General features: G+C 47.7%; 1 protein-coding gene across 5 annotated transcripts in view; it reads right to left on the reverse strand.

Annotated features, from left to right (window-relative positions):
* ACAP3 (ArfGAP with coiled-coil, ankyrin repeat and PH domains 3) overlaps positions 1-20,534 on the reverse strand; it is a 116,078-nt gene that overhangs the window by 51,285 nt on the left and 44,259 nt on the right. For all 5 annotated transcript variants that reach the window (XR_014175530.1, XM_081954925.1, XM_081954926.1 and 2 more), the window contains exons 3-8: positions 15,964-16,083; positions 12,974-13,027; positions 4,719-4,777; positions 3,525-3,708; positions 1,255-1,299; positions 192-287 (exon numbers count right to left, since the gene is read on the reverse strand). Coding sequence is in view for 4 of the 5 variants with exons in the window: in XM_081954925.1 (XP_081811051.1) it covers positions 192-287; positions 1,255-1,299; positions 3,525-3,708; positions 4,719-4,777; positions 12,974-13,027; positions 15,964-16,083 (558 nt within the window). In the remaining variant the exon portion in view is untranslated. The remainder of the gene's footprint in view (positions 1-191; positions 288-1,254; positions 1,300-3,524; positions 3,709-4,718; positions 4,778-12,973; positions 13,028-15,963; positions 16,084-20,534) is intronic.

The raw sequence follows: 20,534 nt of genomic DNA on the forward strand, positions 1-20,534 counted from the left end.
CTGTGTCTCCTTCTCTGTCTCTGTCTCTGCCTCTCCTCTCTGTCTCTCGCTCTCTTTCTCTTTGTGTCTCTCTGTGTGGGTCTCTCTCTCCTTTCTTCTCTCTCTCTGTCTCTGTCTCTCTCTGTCTGTCTCTCTCTCTCTCACACATACAGACACACACACACACACACACCACTCCATTGCTTCCTCACCTCAGTGGCTAGTTTCTTCATGTACGGATCCAGTTCGTGCAGGAGACTGTATCCTTGCTGGAAAAAGGTGTATTGGGCGTGCATAAAGGAGAGCATCTGGAAAGAAGACAGGAAGTCCTTTCACGACCCAACTCCTACGTCACCTGTGGCCCTTTGGGGGCCCTTCTGCCTACCTGAGACCTTCTCAGGAAAAAACGAAGAGGCCTCTTCCAAGATGGATCAAAAGAGGCATTCCCTTTCTCTGCCTGATGGGGGTGGTGGGGAGGGAAACCTCTCTCTTAAAATGAGGCTGAAAGAAGATTCCCCTCCAGGACAGTGGGGGGACATTCCTCGTCTCAGAGAAGACAACTCAAAACATTCTCTCCTGCTTGTGAGAGAGAAATTTAACCTTCTTTACAGCATCTTCTTGTGGCCCACCAGCAGAACTGGCAGCAGATTCGGACAGTGAGGAGGTTGGGGAGGAAGATGGGCCAGTCCTGGAGTCTGGGGAAGGCTCGGATGAGGGCTCTGTGTCGGAGGCAGAGAGAGGGCCAGGGCCGTCTGACAGTTATCAGCTGCCTTTGGAGTCAGACATCAGTGGGGCAGAAGAACAGCTGAAGCCTGTTCCCAGTGTCTGCCTGCGCAGAGCTGCCAGATGAAGGGAACAGCTAAGGAACAAGGGTCGACTTGGGAGGAAGGCCACAGGTGGATGAACAGCCCCTCCCGAAGAAAATAAAAGAGGAGCGAAAGGGGAGTGGAGTTTGCAGGAGGCCATTTGTTCATTCCTGCATTCTTGCCAAGTATTGCAGGGCGTCTGAAAGATATCGGCCTGGCCACTCTCAAAGCCTGATCAAGGTCGGTCATTGTGAACTATCTCGAAAGACTGTGGGAGAGGGAAGACTTGGCTGGAGAGAAATTCACTGTAAATGAAATAAAAGGGGTTTATCGGGCGAGGACTCGGCTTCGTGCTGCTGGGGAAGCCTAGCTCAGAACCCCTCCCCACTGAACAACCCTTCGTCATCATGTGTAGCTTAGTTGTGGGGCCGGGAAGCAAGAAGGATGAAGAAATTAATAAAGTCCTTACGGCATCCAGAATTTCAAATTTCTTCTTCGCCTGGAGAACGTTGATCTGTAACAAAAGAGAAAACAGGGGAAGCTAAATTTCACGACTGACAAAATCTGAAATAAGCTGGATGGATCCCTCTATAAAATTAAACATTCTAATTATCCACTTCAAGGTTTTCACTGTACGATCCTGGATGCTCATCATAAACAGAACGGGAAGAGGCAAAGGTGATAGAATCTACACGGACATTTTAGGGCCTGGTTCATAGGACTCTTGGCTTTGTAGATGGGGGGGGGGGGAGAAACATACTCTGACCCCCCACCCCAAGAAGACTATAAAGTATGGCCAAAGTCTTTGAGTTTCCTCTTCAGGATCTGGCCTTCTAAAGAGCAGTCAGGGTTGATCTCCTCTAGGACTGACCGGTTGGATGGCCTTGCAGTCCAAGGGACTCAATGCAGGAGTCTTCTTCTCCAGCACCAGAGTTCAAAGGCCTCCATTCTTTGGCGCCCAGCCTTCCTTACGGTCCAACCTTCACAGCCATCCGTTGCAACTGGGAAAATCATAGCCTTGGCTAGACGCACTTTTGTTGGCAGGGGGATGTCTCTGCTTTTTAGTTGGCTGTCTAGATTTTCTGACTCCTAAGCTTAAAATGGACTGTTTGACCGGTGTTTTTTTTTTTAAAAAAAAAAAAACGCTTCCAGAAGCTAAAACGGCTGTCCCCTGTTTTTGCTAACTGGCAGGTCATCAGATGCAAAGAACGGTTCAAGATTCCTAGTTTTCTGGCTTCCCAGCGTGTTTTCCCCAGGAGCCAGCTTCTGCCCATTCCTACAAATCCACAGGATACATGACTCCATATGCTGTCCCAGGACGAGACAGAAGGGCTTGGCAGATGGCTCCATTTTACAAGGAGTGGGGGACGAAGCTTGGATCAATATTACCCTGGGATCTGGGGTTGGGGTAAAGGAGCGGAAAGTCCAGAAAAAAAAGTTCATTTCCAGAAACCCTTTCAGATATGATAACATATCCAGATCCACATAAGAGGAAGCAGGTGTTGTGGCCTGCCAGTGGCCAGCGGAGCAGGCAGAAGATTCGGACAGTGAGGAGGTTGCGGAGGAAGATGGGTCAGTCCTGGAGTCTGGGGAAGGCTCGGACGAGGGCTCTGTATCGGAGGCAGAGAGGGGACTAGGGCTGTCTGACAGTTATCAGCTGCCTTCAGAGTCAGACATCAATGAAGCAGAAGAACAGCTGGAGCCTGTTCCCAGTGTTTGCATGCGCAGAGTAGCCAGACGAAGGGAACACCTAAAGAACAGGGGTCAACTTGGGAGTAAGGCTACAGGTGGACGATGAATGGCCCCTCCCAGAGGAAATAAAAGAGGAGCAGAAGGGGAGTGGAGTTTGCAGGAGGCCATTAGTTCACTAAATTGATTCGTGACTCTCCGAGATTCCTTGGCACGTTTTGCAGATATCGGCCTGGCATCTCTCCAAGACAGATAAGGTCTGTGACCGTAAATCCTCCTTTGAAAGAGTTTGCCGGCTGTGAATGAGCAGAATTCACAGTCAATTAATAAAAGGGGTTTGTTTCATGCTCTTGGAAACCCTCGGTCAGAACAGCAGGGCGAAAAACTAAAGCAATCATAGGAAGCCCAATTCCGCCCAATTCATAGCAAAATACGCTCCCCCCCACCCCTTATTCCCTTGCTCAATCATTGGAGAAATCTAGGAGTTTTCCTCCCCACAAAGATGGGACTCTTTTCAAAAACAATTCCCCCCCAAAAATGCTCAACCTAATGCCCAAGCAGCCAAATGTGGGCATGAAGAATGAAAACTCAAGGAGAATCCAAAAACAGACTCATCGTCTTTAAAGGAACCGTTTCTGCCTACCGTATTTTTCGGACTATAAGACGCACTGATGTATAAGACGCACCGAGATTTCGAAAAGGTAAGTAAGGAAAAAAAAATTGGTCCTCCCTGGCCTCCAGGAGCATTCTGCAGGCTGTTTTTCACAAAAACAGAAGCGTTTTTGCCTTCCCCCTGCCCCGCCGAAGCCTGCAGAGTGCTGCTGGAGGCAGGGGAACGCAAAAATGTCTCCACTTTTGCCAAAAATGGCCTGTTTTTCGCAAAAAAAAAAGGGATGTGGGGGCAGGGCTTCAGGAAGCCAAAAATGGCTGTATTCGGTGTATAAGACGCACCAACATTTCCACGCTCTTTTAGGGGAGGGGTCAGAGGCGCGTCTTATACTCTGAAAATACGGTAATTCTAGGAAGCCAACTTGAAAAAAGCTCACCTACCTGCAAGACGTAATCCAGGGCCAAGTGCCGGAAACATTTCCTGGTGATGGTCAGCGTGCCAGTGGCCTCTTCTACTTCGTGAGGCTTGTGCCGTGGGGCTTGTGCGTTCTTGACCAACGCAATCTCCATGTCTTCTCGGACTTTGTCGAACTGTTTTTTGGTCTCCTTGAACTTGCGGACATCCCTGCCAAGCGAAGCAGGGTGGCGGGTGTTAGCTTTGTGGACTTCAGCAGCCCGCTCAACATCACAAATGGCCAAGTTGGACTTCATTGGGTGTGTCCAACCATTGGTGGACTTTCGGACTGGTGGATTTCCACTCCCAGAATTCCGCAGCCGACCAGGCTGGCTGGGGAATTCTGGGAAGTGGAAGTCCAGAGGTTTTAATGTTGCCAAGATTGCACAACGTTGGTCTACGCTGCCATCACAAGATCTGCTTAATGCCGGCGCATCGGATAAGGGCTGCCTTTACTAGAGGGCCCAACTTTTCAAAAATACTAAACATTTCCTAAGCGAAGGTGAAAAACATTACAGCTGGCCCTCTCCTTATGACCACAACGGACTCCAAAATCTCCCTGGCTTTAAGCATGACAGGCCCCGTTTTACGACGTTTCTTGCCACCGCTGTTAAGTGAATCGCAGCCGTTGCAAAGTTAGCAACACGATTGTTGAAGGAATTTGGTTTCCCCCCCGCCTTGGTTTTGCAGTATATCAGAAAAAAACCTGCACTTGTACAAAGAGCTAGCCCAGGGGTCGGCAAGCTTAAACACTCAAAGAGCCACAAAGGTCCTAACTGGAAGCCCCCGCCCCCATCCGCATAATTCAATTCTGGTGCTGACCGGATGTCTGGTTCCCCCCCCCTAGAGTCTTCCCCTGGCGCACCGTGCTCCCCCCCTACCCAAACCGGAAGCTCCTCTCAAAATTGTGGCCCCCACCAGCGACAAAGAACCGCAGCAGAGGGATGAAAGGGCCACATGCAGCTCCAGAGCCGTGGCTTGCCGACTCCTGCTCTAGTCAAAGGAGGCGTAAACCTGCGCCCAGGAAGGAAAGGAAGTTTGCACAAACTAATAATCTTTTAACCCAATAATAAGCCATGGCTCTTGATGGAGGAACAGAATCATAGAAAGGGAGGAAGGGAGGAAGGATCTAATTATTCTCCAGGGATTCAGAGCCCCGATAAGTAGAACCAAATACTCACTCCTTCACAAAGTTGTTCAGCTGTTGTCGGACAGACCTCTGAGCTTGATCGAAAAGGATCTAGAGACAGCGGGGAAAAGAGCAAGCAGAGAAGAGGGGTGAAGGAAAAGTATATAAGGCCATCAAAAAAGCATTTAACTCTGGATCGTTCCAGCAATCGAAAGGTTTTTTAATGGAAGACTCTTAACATAAGCCATTAGCTAAAACACCCAAAGTTCCTGTTGGATCTAGTCCACAAGAGGGACAATCAATAGCAGTGCCCCGTTGTTTATTTCCCTGCATCATTATTTAAGAGATAGACTGCTTTTAAGCCTGGAGGTTCCAGACCCAACAGTCATCGTTCTGTCTTCCACAAGAGAACGCACATAGGTTGGTTGATCATGCAAAAGAAGGGGTACCTTTTGTCCACCCCAAAATATACGACACCCCCGCTCCACTGGATTACTATTTTACAGATATGTCTACTTATAAAAGGGACGCGGTGGCTCAGTGGCTAAGACGCTGAGCTTGTCAAACAGAAAGGTCGGCAGTTCGGCGGTTCGAATCCCTAGCGCCGCATAACAGAGTGAGCTCCCATGACTCGTCCCAGCTTCTGTCAACCTAGCAGTTCGAAAGCACGTAAAAAATGCAAGTAGAAAAAATAGGGACCACCTTTGATGGGAAGGTAACAGCGTTCCGTGCGCCTCTGGAGTTTAGTCATGCCTGCCACATGACCACGGAGACGTCTTCGGACAGCGCTGGCTCTTCGGCTTTGAAACGGAGATGAACACTGCCCCCTAGAGTCGGGAATGGCTAGCACATATGTGCAAGGGGAACCTTTACCTTTACGTATTTATAAAAAGAATAGGCTGCTGTTCTGACTGGAAGGCAGCCAAACCAGCTAATAAACCAACAGCCACCAATTAAAGTACCGTTAAAAATGAAGTCGCTTTAAAGACAAAAATAAATCAAGAAACCAGAGGGGAAAAAAACCCCAGTTGCATTCCCCACCTTTACCTATAGAGGGCACCCTCACTCAACAGGCCAATATCTTTGCTGGCATCAATATGAAAACTTATGTCTAGCAGCTGCTTCTAATTTATTCAAATCGGCAATGATTATGTATTAATACGTTTTCATTTACTTATTTATTTTTACTATTCGACCATCAAACCTCTTCTCGGCATCTTAATAGCCTAGGCGACTTCAAAGTCCGTTTACCCCATCCCGTCTTCTCCTGCTTCTTATATTAATATAAATGTTACTTTCTTTTTTTTTTTTTTAAACTTTTATAAGAAGGTGGGAGCAGTTCTCCAGTTTCAAATTCCAACCAACCCCCACAAGCCCCCACATCAGATTTCTGGCTCCTGTCATTTTTTCTGGCAAGAGGATCGAAGTGATATCCCGTTGCCTTGTTCCAAGCTGTTTCTTTGGCAGCTATGGGACTTTGTGTTGGCTTTCCATCCAAAAACACTGAACCTAGTCCTACTTTTCTGAGACGAAGTTGGCCGCAGAGGTAGTACCCACACCGAGTTGCATCTGTGGGGTACTTTCTCCTCCCACAAATTCTTTTGACTTCTGAAAAATCCCCTGGGTGCACGCATACACTTTCCTCTCCCGTGCCCCAAAGCCCCTGGCATTCACATCCTCCACACTTGAAATAACATAAATGTTTGTTTATCCAAGTGTGGTTTTTCCTGCGATATTATTTGAAAATCCTGCCAAAGGCAGACTTTTGCAAGCCAGAGGCCCTGGAAGCACCCATCAATCCTGCTGGCAAAAGGGTCCCTTTAGCCATCGCCCACCCTTGGAAGACTTTTAGCTCCATCGGTGCCTTCGGGCCAAGGGGAACGCCCTGTTTCCCCCCAAAATAAGACCTCCTTGGATCATAAGCCCAATCGGGCTTTTGAACACATGCACTAAAATAAGCCCTCCTCCAAAAATAAGCCCTCCCTGAAAATATTACTGTTCGGAGACAGCCCGAGAATCACTCAGCAACTGGTCACTTAGGGTGGAGATGGGCCTCTCCGATGACATCTCGGCTCCTAAGACCAGACCAGTTGTAAAGTCAACCTAAGCCAGTCTTGCGGGATGCCAAAATTTCAGGGTGGCATCACCTACACAACGTTTTTCCAGTGGGGGTACATGTGAAAGTGGAACCAATTCACTAGAAACCCAATTCACTAGAAATGATCCATCTGTCTTCAGTAGTAGATGATTTTCTTACAGCAGCAGTGCATGTTTCTACTACCTTTCCCCTCAAGACAGAGTTGAACTGGTCACAGCTTCCTATTTTACTGTCTCAGCCAGGTGGGAGGGTGGGGTGTCCAACCTTGGCAACTTTAAGACTTGTGGGCTTCAACTCCCAGAATTGTCCAGCCAACCGTTGCTCCCAGGGGAATTCTGAGAGTCGACGTCCACAACTCTTAAAGTTGCCAAGGTTCGACACCTCTGGTCTAGGCCAGGGGTTGGCAACCTTAAACACTCAACGAGCCACAACGATCCTAACCGGAAGCCCCGCTCCCCCCCACACAATTCTGGAGCCAACCGGAAGTCTGGTTCCCCCCCCCCACCATAGAGTCTCCTCCTAGCTCGTCCTTTTTCCTCTGCTGACCAGAAGTCTGGTTCCCTCACCATAGAGTCTCCTCCTAGGTCATCCTTTTTCCTCTGCTGACCAGAAGTCCGGTTCCCTCATCATAGAGTCTTCTCCTAGCTCGTCCTTTTTCCTCTGCTGACCAGAAGTCCGGTTCCCTCACCATAGAGTCTCCTCCTAGCTCGTCCTTTTTCCTCTGCTGACCAGAAGTCCGGTTCCCCCCACCATAGAGTCTGCTCCTAGCTCGTCCTTTTTCCTCTGCTGACCAGACGTCCGTTTCCCTCACCATAGAGTCTCCTCCTAGGGTGGCATCCTTTCTCCTCTACCTGTCCTAACCGAAAGCCCTATCAATTCTGGAGTCAACCAGCGACAGGTAGCCGCAGCAGAGGGATGAAAGAGCCACACGCAGCTCCAGAGCCGTGGGTTGCCGTCCCCTGGTCTAGGCTAAACTAGCTTATTTGTTGCTCTTCTCTAGACTCTGGAAAGAGCCCAGAGCAACAAAGATGAATAAGGGACTGGAGGCTAAAACATATGAAGAACTTGTTGCAAGAACTGGGGTTAAGGAAAAGAAGGACTAGGGGAGACATGATAGCAGTCTTCCAGTATCTTAAGGGCTGCCCCAAAGTAGAGGGAGTCAAGCTATTCTCCAAAGCAACTAAGGGCAGGACAAGAAGCAATGGGTGGAAACTAATCAAGGAGAGAAGCAACCTGAAACTAAGGACGAATTTCCTGGCAGTGAGGACAATCAATCAGTGGAACAACTTGCCTCCAGAAGCTGTGAATGCTCCAACACTGGATGTTTTTAAGAAGATGTTGGATAGCCATTTGTCAGAAGTGGTGTAGGGTTTCCTGCCTAAGCAGGGGGTTGGACTAGAAGACCTCCAAGGTCCCTTTCAACTGTTATTCTATTCTATCCTTTGGCATGGTTGGTCTTTGCCCTTGAGGCAGGAGGAGGCCGGGGTCTCCCACAGCAGCTCCCTCCCACCCCCACCCACCCCCGAAGAGAAAAACTCTGGCGTCCCTTGTGCTCACCCATGCGCCCGATTCCCCACCCTCCCTCCCTCCCTCCCTCCCTTCTGCTTCTGCTTCATCTCCCCTGTTGCCATGACAGATGCGCCAAACTCCTGGGGGAAGAATTCCCAACTCGGTTTTCCTCCCCGTCTGCAAGAGGAAACGGACAGCCAGAGCAAAAGGGGAAAAAAACAAAAACAGGCCTGCAGAAATTTTTAAAAAATTTGCTTTGCATTTCCTTCCCTTTTTGGAATCTGCTGGAGGGAAGGAAAGCCCTTTTGCCGCCTTCTCTCTCTCGGGGATGGATTTCATGCCGGATTTCATGCCGTCCCTTCCCTGCCCTCAGCCTGTGCCTGTCTCCAGAGACTGATTTCAATCCATCAAGGGGGGGGGGGGGAACAACCACACACACACAGAGGGTTCTACTCTCCTACTCAGACCTCGCAACCCCTGGGAGCAAACAATCATCTCCTCCTTCCCCTTCCCTCCCCAGAGCATCGTCATCCTTCTGAGTTGTCCACTCCCCTCTGTCTGGAGTACGGCTGCTAGTAAGAGTTTTGGCCCGCCGGAGGCTAACTCAGCAACTTCCAAGCACCCACCGCCGAGCCCTGCCCCAGTGAACTAATGGGTGAGTTGTACACAAATGTACTTTGAGGTTCAAGATGCAACACACGTTATGTCATTTTGTGCGGGAGGCTGGCTTTTTTTTTTCCAAAGTAGATGTGATTTCCTCCCCTCCCTTTTCTCTTAAAAAGTGATGTATCTCTTAATCAGGGGATGGTCTGCCTGGTTCCCACCCCATTCCATTCCCACCCTGCTCTGGGGGAAGGATACTGCAAAATCCCCACTGCCTCCCCACTCCAGGGGAAGGATACTGCAAAATCCCCATTACCTCTCGACTCCAGGGGAAGGATACTGCAAAATCTCCATTCCCTCCACACTCCAGGGGAAGGATACTGTAAAATCTCCATTCCCTCCACATTCCAGGGGAAGCATACTGTAAAATCTCCATTCCCTCCCCACTCCAGGGGAAGGATACTGTAAAATCTCCATTCCCTCCACATTCCAGGAAGGATACTGCAAAATCCCCATTCCCTCCCCACACCAGGGGAAGGATACTGCAAACTCTCCATTCCCTCCCCACTCCAGGAGAAGGATACTGCAAAATCCCCATTACCTCCACATTCCAGGGGAAGGATACTGCGAACTCTCCATTCCCTCCCCACTCCAGGGGAAGGATACTGCAAAATCCCCATTCCCTCCTCACTCCAGGGGAAGGATACTGCAAACTCTCCATTCCCTCCCCACTCCAGGAGAAGGATACTGCAAACTCTCCATTACCTCCACATTCCAGGGGAAGGATACTGCAAAATCCCCATTCCCTCCCCACTCCAGGGGAAGGATACTGCAAAATCCCCATTCCCTCCTCACTCCAGGGGAAGGATACTGTAAAATCTCCATTCCCTCCACATTCCAGGGGAAGCATACTGCAAAATCTCCATTCCCTCTCCACTCCAGGGGAAGGATACTGTAAAATCTCCATTCCCTCCCCACTCCAGGGGAAGGATACTGCAAAATCTCCATTCCCTCCCCACTCCAGGGGAAGGATACTGTAAAATCTCCATTCCCTCCCCACTCCAGGGGAAGGATACTGTAAAATCTCCATTCCCTCCCCACTCCAGGGGAAGGATACTGTAAAATCTCCATTCCCTCCCCACTCCAGGGGAAGGATACTGCAAAATCTCCATTCCCTCCCCACTCCAGGGGAAGGATACTGCAAAATCTCCATTCCCTCCCCACTCCAGGGGAAGGATACTGTAAAATCTCCATTCCCTCCCCACTCCAGGGGAAGGATACTGCAAAATCTCCATTCCCTCCCCACTCCAGGGGAAGGATACTGTAAAATCTCCATTCCCTCCCCACTCCAGGGGAAGGATACTGCAAAATCTCCATTCCCTCCCCACTCCAGGGGAAGGATACTGCAAAATCTCCATTCCCTCCACACTCCAGGGGAAGGATACTGTAAAATCTCCATTCCCTCCACATTCCAGGGGAAGCATACTGTAAAATCTCCATTCCCTCCCCACTCCAGGGGAAGGATACTGTAAAATCTCCATTCCCTCCACATTCCAGGGGAAGGATACTGCAAAATCCCCATTCCCTCCCCACACCAGGGGAAGGATACTGCAAACTCTCCATTCCCTCCCCACTCCAGGAGAAGGATACTGCAAAATCCCCATTACCTCCACATTCCAGGGGAAGGATACTGCGAACTCTCCATTCCCTCCCCACTCCAGGGGAAGGATACTGCAAAATCCCCATTCCCTCCTCACTCCAGGGGAAGGATACTGCAAACTCTCCATTCCCTCCCCACTCCAGGAGAAGGATACTGCAAACTCTCCATTACCTCCACATTCCAGGGGAAGGATACTGCAAAATCCCCATTCCCTCCCCACTCCAGGGGAAGGATACTGCAAAATCCCCATTCCCTCCTCACTCCAGGGGAAGGATACTGTAAAATCTCCATTCCCTCCACATTCCAGGGGAAGCATACTGCAAAATCTCCATTCCCTCTCCACTCCAGGGGAAGGATACTGTAAAATCTCCATTCCCTCCCCACTCCAGGGGAAGGATACTGCAAAATCTCCATTCCCTCCCCACTCCAGGGGAAGGATACTGTAAAATCTCCATTCCCTCCCCACTCCAGGGGAAGGATACTGTAAAATCTCCATTCCCTCCCCACTCCAGGGGAAGGATACTGTAAAATCTCCATTCCCTCCCCACTCCAGGGGAAGGATACTGCAAAATCTCCATTCCCTCCCCACTCCAGGGGAAGGATACTGCAAAATCTCCATTCCCTCCCCACTCCAGGGGAAGGATACTGTAAAATCTCCATTCCCTCCCCACTCCAGGGGAAGGATACTGCGAACTCTCCATTCCCTCCCCACTCCAGGGGAAGGATACTGCAAAATCCCCATTCCCTCCTCACTCCAGGGGAAGGATACTGCAAACTCTCCATTCCCTCCCCACTCCAGGAGAAGGATACTGCAAACTCTCCATTCCCTCCCCACTCCAGGGGAAGGATACTGCAAACTCTCCATTCCCTCCCCACTCCAGGAGAAGGATACTGCAAAATCCCCATTACCTCCACATTCCAGGGGAAGGATACTGCGAACTCTCCATTCCCTCCCCACTCCAGGGGAAGGATACTGCAAAATCCCCATTCCCTCCTCACTCCAGGGGAAGGATACTGCAAACTCTCCATTCCCTCCCCACTCCAGGAGAAGGATACTGCAAACTCTCCATTACCTCCACATTCCAGGGGAAGGATACTGCAAAATCCCCATTCCCTCCCCACTCCAGGGGAAGGATACTGCAAAATCCCCATTCCCTCCTCACTCCAGGGGAAGGATACTGTAAAATCTCCATTCCCTCCACATTCCAGGGGAAGCATACTGCAAAATCTCCATTCCCTCTCCACTCCAGGGGAAGGATACTGTAAAATCTCCATTCCCTCCCCACTCCAGGGGAAGGATACTGCAAAATCTCCATTCCCTCCCCACTCCAGGGGAAGGATACTGTAAAATCTCCATTCCCTCCCCACTCCAGGGGAAGGATACTGTAAAATCTCCATTCCCTCCCCACTCCAGGGGAAGGATACTGTAAAATCTCCATTCCCTCCCCACTCCAGGGGAAGGATACTGCAAAATCTCCATTCCCTCCCCACTCCAGGGGAAGGATACTGCAAAATCTCCATTCCCTCCCCACTCCAGGGGAAGGATACTGTAAAATCTCCATTCCCTCCCCACTCCAGGGGAAGGATACTGCAAAATCTCCATTCCCTCCCCACTCCAGGGGAAGGATACTGTAAAATCTCCATTCCCTCCACATTCCAGGGGAAGGATACTGCAAAATCTCCATTCCCTCCCCACTCCAGGGGAAGGATACTGTAAAATCTCCATTCCCTCCACATTCCAGGGGAAGGATACTGCAAAATCTCCATTCCCTCCCCACTCCAGGGGAAGGATACTGTAAAATCTCAATTCCCTCCACATTCCAGGGGAAGAATACTGCAAAATCTCCATTCCCTCCCCACTCCAGGGGAAGGATACTGTAAAATCTCAATTCCCTCCACATTCCAGGGGAAGAATACTGTAAAATCTCCATTTCCTTCCCACTCCAGGGGAAGGATACTGCAAAATCCTATTTCCTTCCCCACTCCAGGGGAAGGATACTGCAAAATCCCCATTCCCTCCCCACTCCTGGGGAAGGATACTGCAAAATCCCCATTCCCTCCACATTCCAGGGGAAGGATACTGCAAAATCCCCATTCCCTCCCCCTCCAGAGGAAGGATATTGTAAAATCTCCATTCCCTCCACATTCCAGGGGAAGGATACTGCAAAATTCCCATTCCCTCCCCACTCTGGGGCCAGCCAGAGGTGGTATTTGCCGGTTCTCCGAACTACTCAAAATTTCTGCTACCGGTTCTCCACAACCTGTCAAAACCTGCTGAATTTCACCCCTGATCTCTTATTACATCCCACCTCCCAAATTATCTTGCCGTTGGCTAGAGAGATGCTGGAATTCCTAATTCATGTGTGTTTCGTGACTTCCAAGAACCTCCATTGAACTTGTCCGCCCAGAAAGCAACTTGGGAAAGGACTCCACTCACCATGTGATAGTTGACCATTTCCTGCAAACTGTCTCCAAATTTATCCAAGCATTCCTGCAGAAGGAGGGGGGGGGAAATACAAGGGCTCTTTAATTCCACGCATCAGATATCTAGAGAAAGGAGCATTATTGGCATTGGAACATCCTATATATCTGGTGGAACTGGCGGATCATAACCTAGCCCATCAAACAGATTGCCTAGCCAGCTAGCCGCTTCTTTTGTTTCTAGTTGTTGTAGAGTATGAAAAAAAAATTAGCTCTCTTCTGGCAGTTCCAAAGGTGCTTCCCCCCCCCCCCTCCAAGAGGTGACTGGCCTTTCTTATTTTTCTTTGAAGAGGTTTCGCTTCCCATCCGAGAAGCATCTTCCGTTGTGACTGGACTGAAGAATGGAAGAAGCTGCTTTGGATGAGAAGTGAAACCTCTTCGAAGAAAAACAGGAAAGTCCAGTTGCCTCTTGGGAAAAAAAAAGAAACGCCTTTAGGACAATCATGACCTGGATGACTTGAGAATCTCCACAGGTGGTCCATAAGGGGATTTTCTGGGGAGGTTTTCCAGGGATTTCGCACCCTGCAGGGGCAGACGAGGCTGACCTGATTCCCCAGCCAGTCCATGTAGAAAAACAAGAATGCAATGCGGAGAGAGGCCGTAGACTTAATTTTAAGGCGGTTAGGTGCACTCTTGTTCCATACAGAGTGTGTCATTTCACACGAAACTGCAAGTGCCTTAATGAAAACCAGCCTCCCCTGGACTGTTGTCCTAAATCCCCCTCCCCGCCCCAGCTCATCTCTCCCCCGTGCCTGTCTCCCCTCTCCCAAATAATAGATGCTCACTGACCTAGTTCAGAGCAGCAGGCAGCTCCGCATTCTGCCTTTTTAGAAAACAACACAATTTCTTAAGACATCCAACAGCTTGGATATTTTTAGCTACATGCGGAATCCGTGGATGTGCGTTTGCGTGTGGCTTAATTGTGAGTTACAAAAGCCAAGCGTTTCACGGCTATTTATTCTCTGCGCCCCAAAATGCACGGAGGCTAGAAACGTTGGTGTGGCGTTCCCCACCTTTTGTTTCCGTCCTTGTTGTTGTTGTTCTTTGCTTGCAATTTTGAGGCTTTTATTTAGAACACTCAGAGCAAACATAAAGCTCCGATATGCTTATTAAATCACTGCTGGGCTTACTAATAACACGAATAATATTTTCGTCTCGGCCAGTGGGGGTGTGTTCAAACAATGACAGATAGGATCCAAACATGAAATCTGTTCCTCAGATATAAAAATCGTATGTTGTTTTTTAACATGACACATTTAACCCAGCAGGTGCTTTCGCCCACTACCCTAACCTTGGTTGCACTAACGAGAGCTAATCTTTAGTAGCTTAGCACTTATGTGAAAATCCATCTGTCAGCTCCCCTGCATCGTGCCAACACAGGAAATGAGTAAATTCAGTAGGTGGGCATAGCTATTTTGCGCAATTCCAAAGTTGAACCCTCCTGCAATAAATCTATTGCCCCTGCTTCTGAGAAACCTGTCCTGCTATTAGAGAACTGAAAATCTGAGGACCTTCTTCCAAATACCGCATTTTTCAGAGTATAAGACACTCGGAAGTATAAGGCACACCTAGCTTTTGGGGAGGGAAAAAAAAATCTGCCTCTGCCTCCCAGCAATTTGCTTCCTTGCAGCAAACAGCGAACAGCCCATTTCAGTTTCAATTTCAGCACAGCCTAATTACCCCAAGCAGCTGATTGTAGTTGGATTGGTCTCCTAACAATCGACTGTTTCAGGATGCAGGGATTACCATAGTCTAATGCCGCTTCTATGTGCCCCATTTTCGGTCTTCGCATCCCGTTTTCAGCCTCCACACGCCCCATTTTTCACCCGGCGGCGGGGATCAGAATGGGCATGCGGAGGCCAAAAACCAGGTGCCCAGAGGCCAAAAATGGGATACGGAGGCCAAAAATGGTGTGGAGGCGGCAATAGGCAATGGCAATCCCTGCAGCCTGAAACAGCTGATCGCCGGGAGGCTGAACCAACCATCAATCAGCTGCTTATGGACTGTGCTGAAGCTGAAGCTGAAACTTGCTGTTTCCTGCAAGGAGGCAGATTGCTGGGAGGCAGAGGCCAAAAGGTGAGGGCCGGTGGGTGGGCAGGACTATATTCAATGTATAAGATGCACCCAAATTTTCACCCTCTTTTGGGGGGGGGAGTGCATCATATACTCCAAAAAATACGGTACTTAGTCAAAATCTTCTTTTTTGTGTAATTTCAACCTGCTCTGGAAATAAAAAATAACATTATTCCATCCTCTTTCAGACAGTCGAAACAATAGCAGGAAAATATCTTTATTCTATGTGGCTATCTCAACATCCATCTCCCATTTCTTGCCTTATGCCTCGTTTTCTATCGGTCTCTTCCCCCGTAAAGACAAAAAAGGAGCCAGATCTTGTGAGATCAGCAAAGGTGATCTCAAGAGCTCCTGTGATTTCACATGGGAAGAATGACACCATAACCTCATGTTTTGGGGAACACGTTTGGCCAAAGTTTCTTTAACAAGAAAGACACACACACACACACACACACACACACACCGCAATGCAATAATGCCTCTTGTGTGGTCAAAATCAGAACCCCTCTCTCTCTCTTCCAAGCACGGTATTGTCAAATTCAAAAGTTGCCTCTGAACGAGATAGGGGAGAAAGAAAATAACCAACGAGATCGGGAGGACAGAAACGGCGCAGCTGCCTTTTTCAAAAACTTGGCAAACTTTTGAGGCTGCCTGGACTTCAACTCCCAGAATTCCCCAGCCAGCTTTTGCTTTACTCCTCTGCTGTCGTTTATATTATAGAGTAAATAATAATCTATAGACCAGGTCCGCGAGAAAGAAAACCTATCATCAAATCTGCAGAGGCAAGTTCTGAATTCAGCCATGCTGAGTTTGGTCAGCATTTTCGTACACCCTCAAAAAATTTTTGTTTTTCCCTACGTTGTCATTTCTTACCGAGATCATTTCATCTTTCTTGCACTGCTGGGAGAGATCTCGGACTCCGCCGACAAACTGTTTGTTGGTGATGATGTACGCTTTCCCGGCGTCTACCATATTGCTGCATAGCTTTACCAGCTGAGAAAGGAAAGAAAACCACCTAGTGATGACATGATCCAGCCCATTGGTTCCCACCTCCGTTCAGCGAGAATAAATTTTGATAAGGTTGCAGCTGAATGGGGCACTGAAGTTCTTTATACTGTCCAGCGAATGTCTACGTACAGTGGGCACTCCCAATGTTTCGACTACAATTCCCAGAATGCCTTGCTCAAGGAAATGGAATTCTAAACCTCTAGTGACTGCCCCCCCACCCCCCGTGGAGCACAAGTGACAGATGAGACTAGAAATGCACAGGTACAGTATATGTTGTACCTTGCTCAATAGTAGTAACTGTGAGAAGGGATCTTGGAGTCCTAATGGACAATCGTTTAAATATGAGCCAGCCGTGTGCAGCAGCTGCCAAAAAAGCCAACACAGTTCTAGGCTGCATAAACAGAGGGATAGAATCAAGATCACGTGAAGGGTTAATGCCACTTTTTAAGGCCTTGGTGAGGCCACACTTGGAATACGGCATTCAGTTTTGGTCGCCACCATGTAAAAAAAGATGTGGAGACTCTAGAAAGAGTGCAGAGAAGAGCAACAAAGAGGATTAGGGGACTGGAGGCTAAAACATATGAAGAAAGGTTGCAGGAACTGGGGATGTCTAGTTGAATGAAAAGAAGGACTAAGAGAGACATGATAGCAGTCTTCCAATATCTCAGGGGTTGCCCCAGAGAAGAGGGACTCAAGCTATTTTCCAAAGCAGCTGAGGACAGGACAAGAAGCAATGGGTAAAAACTAATCAAAGAGAGAAGCAACTTAGAACTAAGGAGAAATTTCCTGACAGTGAGAACAATTAACCAATGGAACGACTTGCCTCCAGAAGTTGTGAATGCTCCAAAATTGGAAGTTTTTAAGAAAATGTTGGATAACCATTTGTCTGAAGTGGTATAGAGTTTCCTGCCTAAGCAGGGGGTTGGACTATAAGACCTCCAACTCTGTTATTCTATTCTATTCCATTCCATTCCACTCCACTCCATATTCTATTCTATTCCATTCTATTCCATATTCTATTCTATTCCATTCCATTCCATTCCATATTCTATTCTATTCTATTCTATTCTATTCTATTCTATTCTATTCTATTCTGGGATTTTTAAAGAAGATGTTGGATATCCATTTGTCTAAAGGGGTGTAGGGTTTCCTACCTAGGCAGGGGGTTGGACTAGAAGACCTCCAAGGTCCCTTCCAACTTTGCTATTCTATTCAAAATTATATTCAGTTTCCTCCTGGGGAAAAAGGCTGATTTGCAACTCCACCACGTGAAAAAGATCCCAGCACTTTTCGAATCTTCCCAAAAGTTTGATTTTAGACAAAAGGGCTCGCGATGGGCCAGACGAGAAACACAATCCTGAGTACAGAACCCTGCTCACTGTGTTCCCATCATCTGCCGAGGCCAAGGCTAGGTTGCTGGCAACCTTCTCTTGCACTGTTGCATCTGATTCCAGGGAAGAAAAGCAAACAGATGCAGCTCCCGGTCACATCTGGCGGCCAGATGGGCAGTAGGGAGGCTCCCCGAGTCAGCCTCTGGAAGAGCGAGGACGTTGCAAGCGCCTTCTTGCAACGTGGCAGTTTCTGCAGCGGGCTTTGGGGTTGACCAATCGCTAAGGAAAAGCGCTGTGCTATTTGCAACAGGAGCTCTTCTGAAAGAGGGGGCGGGGGGCAGGGAGAGCCCCGAAACGCAATTAGATGTTCACAACTAATTGTGGCGCATCCATCTTCCCACAACCAAAAACAGAGGCTTGGCAGAAGCTGACTATTTGGAAGAAGTGCACGTGCCAGCTACCGCACAAACAATTTGCACTTAAGCGAATTAAGTGTTTCCTGACTGGCCACACCCATCTATTAATTATTATTATTGTTTCTTTTATTCATTAAACACGAGACTCAGTCAACTGAACGTTTAAAGATGCGTCACAAATACCAGTGACTGGTGCTAATGGCTGATAGGGGTTGCTGCCAGCCTCCTAGGGATCAACCAAGGACCTTCTTAAAAATATAAGATGTTCCGAGTAGCTCAGTTTTTTGCAGTTCCGCTGGGGTTATTACAGGAAGCTGCAATTTGTGGATGTATCTTGTAAAATTCTTGGACATAGTGCCAAGTGCCCCGATGACAATGGGTATCATTGTGACATGCTTCATCCATAACCGTGTAGTTTTGATAGCCAAGTCACGATATTTCATGATTCTTTCTAATTCTTTTTCTTCGACTCTGGCATCTCCAGGAACAGCGATATCAATAAACTGTATACTTCGGCCCTCCACAACCGTGATCTCTGGCGTGTTGTGCTCCAAATGAAGATCCGTTTGTATTCGAAAGTCCCACAAGATCTTCACCTTCTCATTTTCGATAACTTTTTCCACTTTGTGCTCCCAAGACTTTTTGGATACAGGTAAGTCATATTTTTTACATAATGACCAGTGGATTAATTTAGCAACTCGGTCGTGTCTAGCTTTGTAATCAGTTTACAAATATTACTGATAATAATATCAGTATTATTATTATTATACGATTGTATCACAGCGGCCAGTTGATTCGCCGGATTTGGCATTGATTACTAGTCGGGCCCCACCCAGGGGCCTAGGACGTTGTTGTTGTTATTATTATTATTATTATTATTATTATTATTATTATTATTATTATCATCATCATCATCATCATCATCATCATCATCATCATTATTATTATTGCATCAACAGAATTGTATCACAGCGGCCAGTTGTTTCGCCGGATTTGGCATTAATTACTAGTCGGGCCCCACCCAGGGGCCTAGGACGTCGTAACATATTTTCGTAATATGTGTGCGGATCCAAGCAGTGCGGCCTTTTGCATTTGACTGATGGTGATTTTGTCAATTTTTAACAAAAATTGAGACTCACAGCTTTTGGGGCTGGTTGGTAGCTCAAGAGCTTGAGTCCCAACCAAGGACCTAGGAACTCTTAAGGTAATGTCGGAGGATATAAGCTGTTCCAAGTAGGTTGGTTTTTTAGCGAGTCAGAATGTTCAAGTCAAGTCAATTTAGAATTTCCAAATAGCGAGGTAGCCCTTTAGGTATTGCTCCAAGGTCTCCAATTACAATCGGGACAACACACGATTTCTTTTTCCACAGTCGCTCAACTTCAATTTGCAAGTCTCGGTACTTTGTGATTTTTTCTTTGCTCTTTATCTTCAATTCGCGCATCTCCAGGTATTGCAAGGTCAATGAACCATACTTTTTTCTTTTCAACTATTGTTATGTCAGGTGTGTTGTAGGCCAAGTGCCTGTCAGTCTGGACTCTGAAGTCCCACAAGATGTTGACTTTCTCATTCTCTAAAACCTTCTCAACCTGATGGTCCCAGTGGTTTTTGCTGTGCTCAAATCCAAACTACTACTACTACTACTACTACTACTACTACTACTACTACTACTACTACTACTTATTATTATTATTATTATTATTATTATTATTATTATTATTATTATTATTATTATCTTTTATTCATAAAACATGAAACAGTTAACTGAACATTTAAAAATGCATCACAAATATCATTGACTGGCCCTGATGGTCGATAGGGGTTGCTGACAATATCCTATGTATCAACCAGTGGTGGGATTCAAAATATTTTACTGCCGGTTCTGTGGGCGTGGCTTGGTGGGCATGGCAGGGGAAGATTTACTGCAAAATCCCCCTTTCCTCCCGATCAGCTGGGACTCTGGAGGCAGAGAATAGATGAGGGCGGGGCCAGCCAGAGGTGGCATTTGCCGGTTCTCCCAACTACTCAAAATTTCCGCTATCGGTTCTCCAGAACTGGTCAGAACCTGCTGAATACCACCTCTGGTATCAACCAAGCATCTTCTTAAATTGTATGTTGCTCCGAGTAGCGCAGTCTTTTGCAGCTCCATTGGTGCTACACCTTCTTGACGTATTTTGCAAAAGCCTTGGACGTGGTATCAAGTCCCCCGATGACAATGGGTATCACTTTACACTTGTTGTTGTTGTTGTTGTTGTTGTTGTTGTTGTTATTTGCATGCAGCCTATCCTCAAAATTCTGCCTTCCACATTTATGACGATATCACCTCTGGTTTTTCCTGCTGACCAAAAGCTTACGGCCAAGGCTTTATAAAACCCTTAGTAAGGCCGCACTTGGAATCCTGCATCCAGTTGTGGTCAACCCCCATTACAAAAAAGATGTTGAGACTTTGGAAAAAAGGCGGAGAAGAGCAACTAAGATGACTAAAGTCGTGGAGAATAAAACATACGAAGAACAGTTGCAGGAATTGGGCGTGGCTAGTCTAGAGAAAAGAAGGAGGAGGGGAGGCATGATAGCAGTGTTCCAGCATTTGAGGGGATGCCACGAAGAAGAGAGGATCAAATTATTCTCCAAAGCACTTAAGGGCAGGACAAGAAGCAACGGATGGAAACTGATCAAGGAGAGGAGCAACCTA

Source organism: Natrix helvetica (genome assembly GCF_964273705.1).
Source record: "Natrix helvetica genome assembly, chromosome: 5".
Classification (NCBI taxonomy): Eukaryota; Metazoa; Chordata; class Lepidosauria; order Squamata; family Natricidae; genus Natrix; species Natrix helvetica.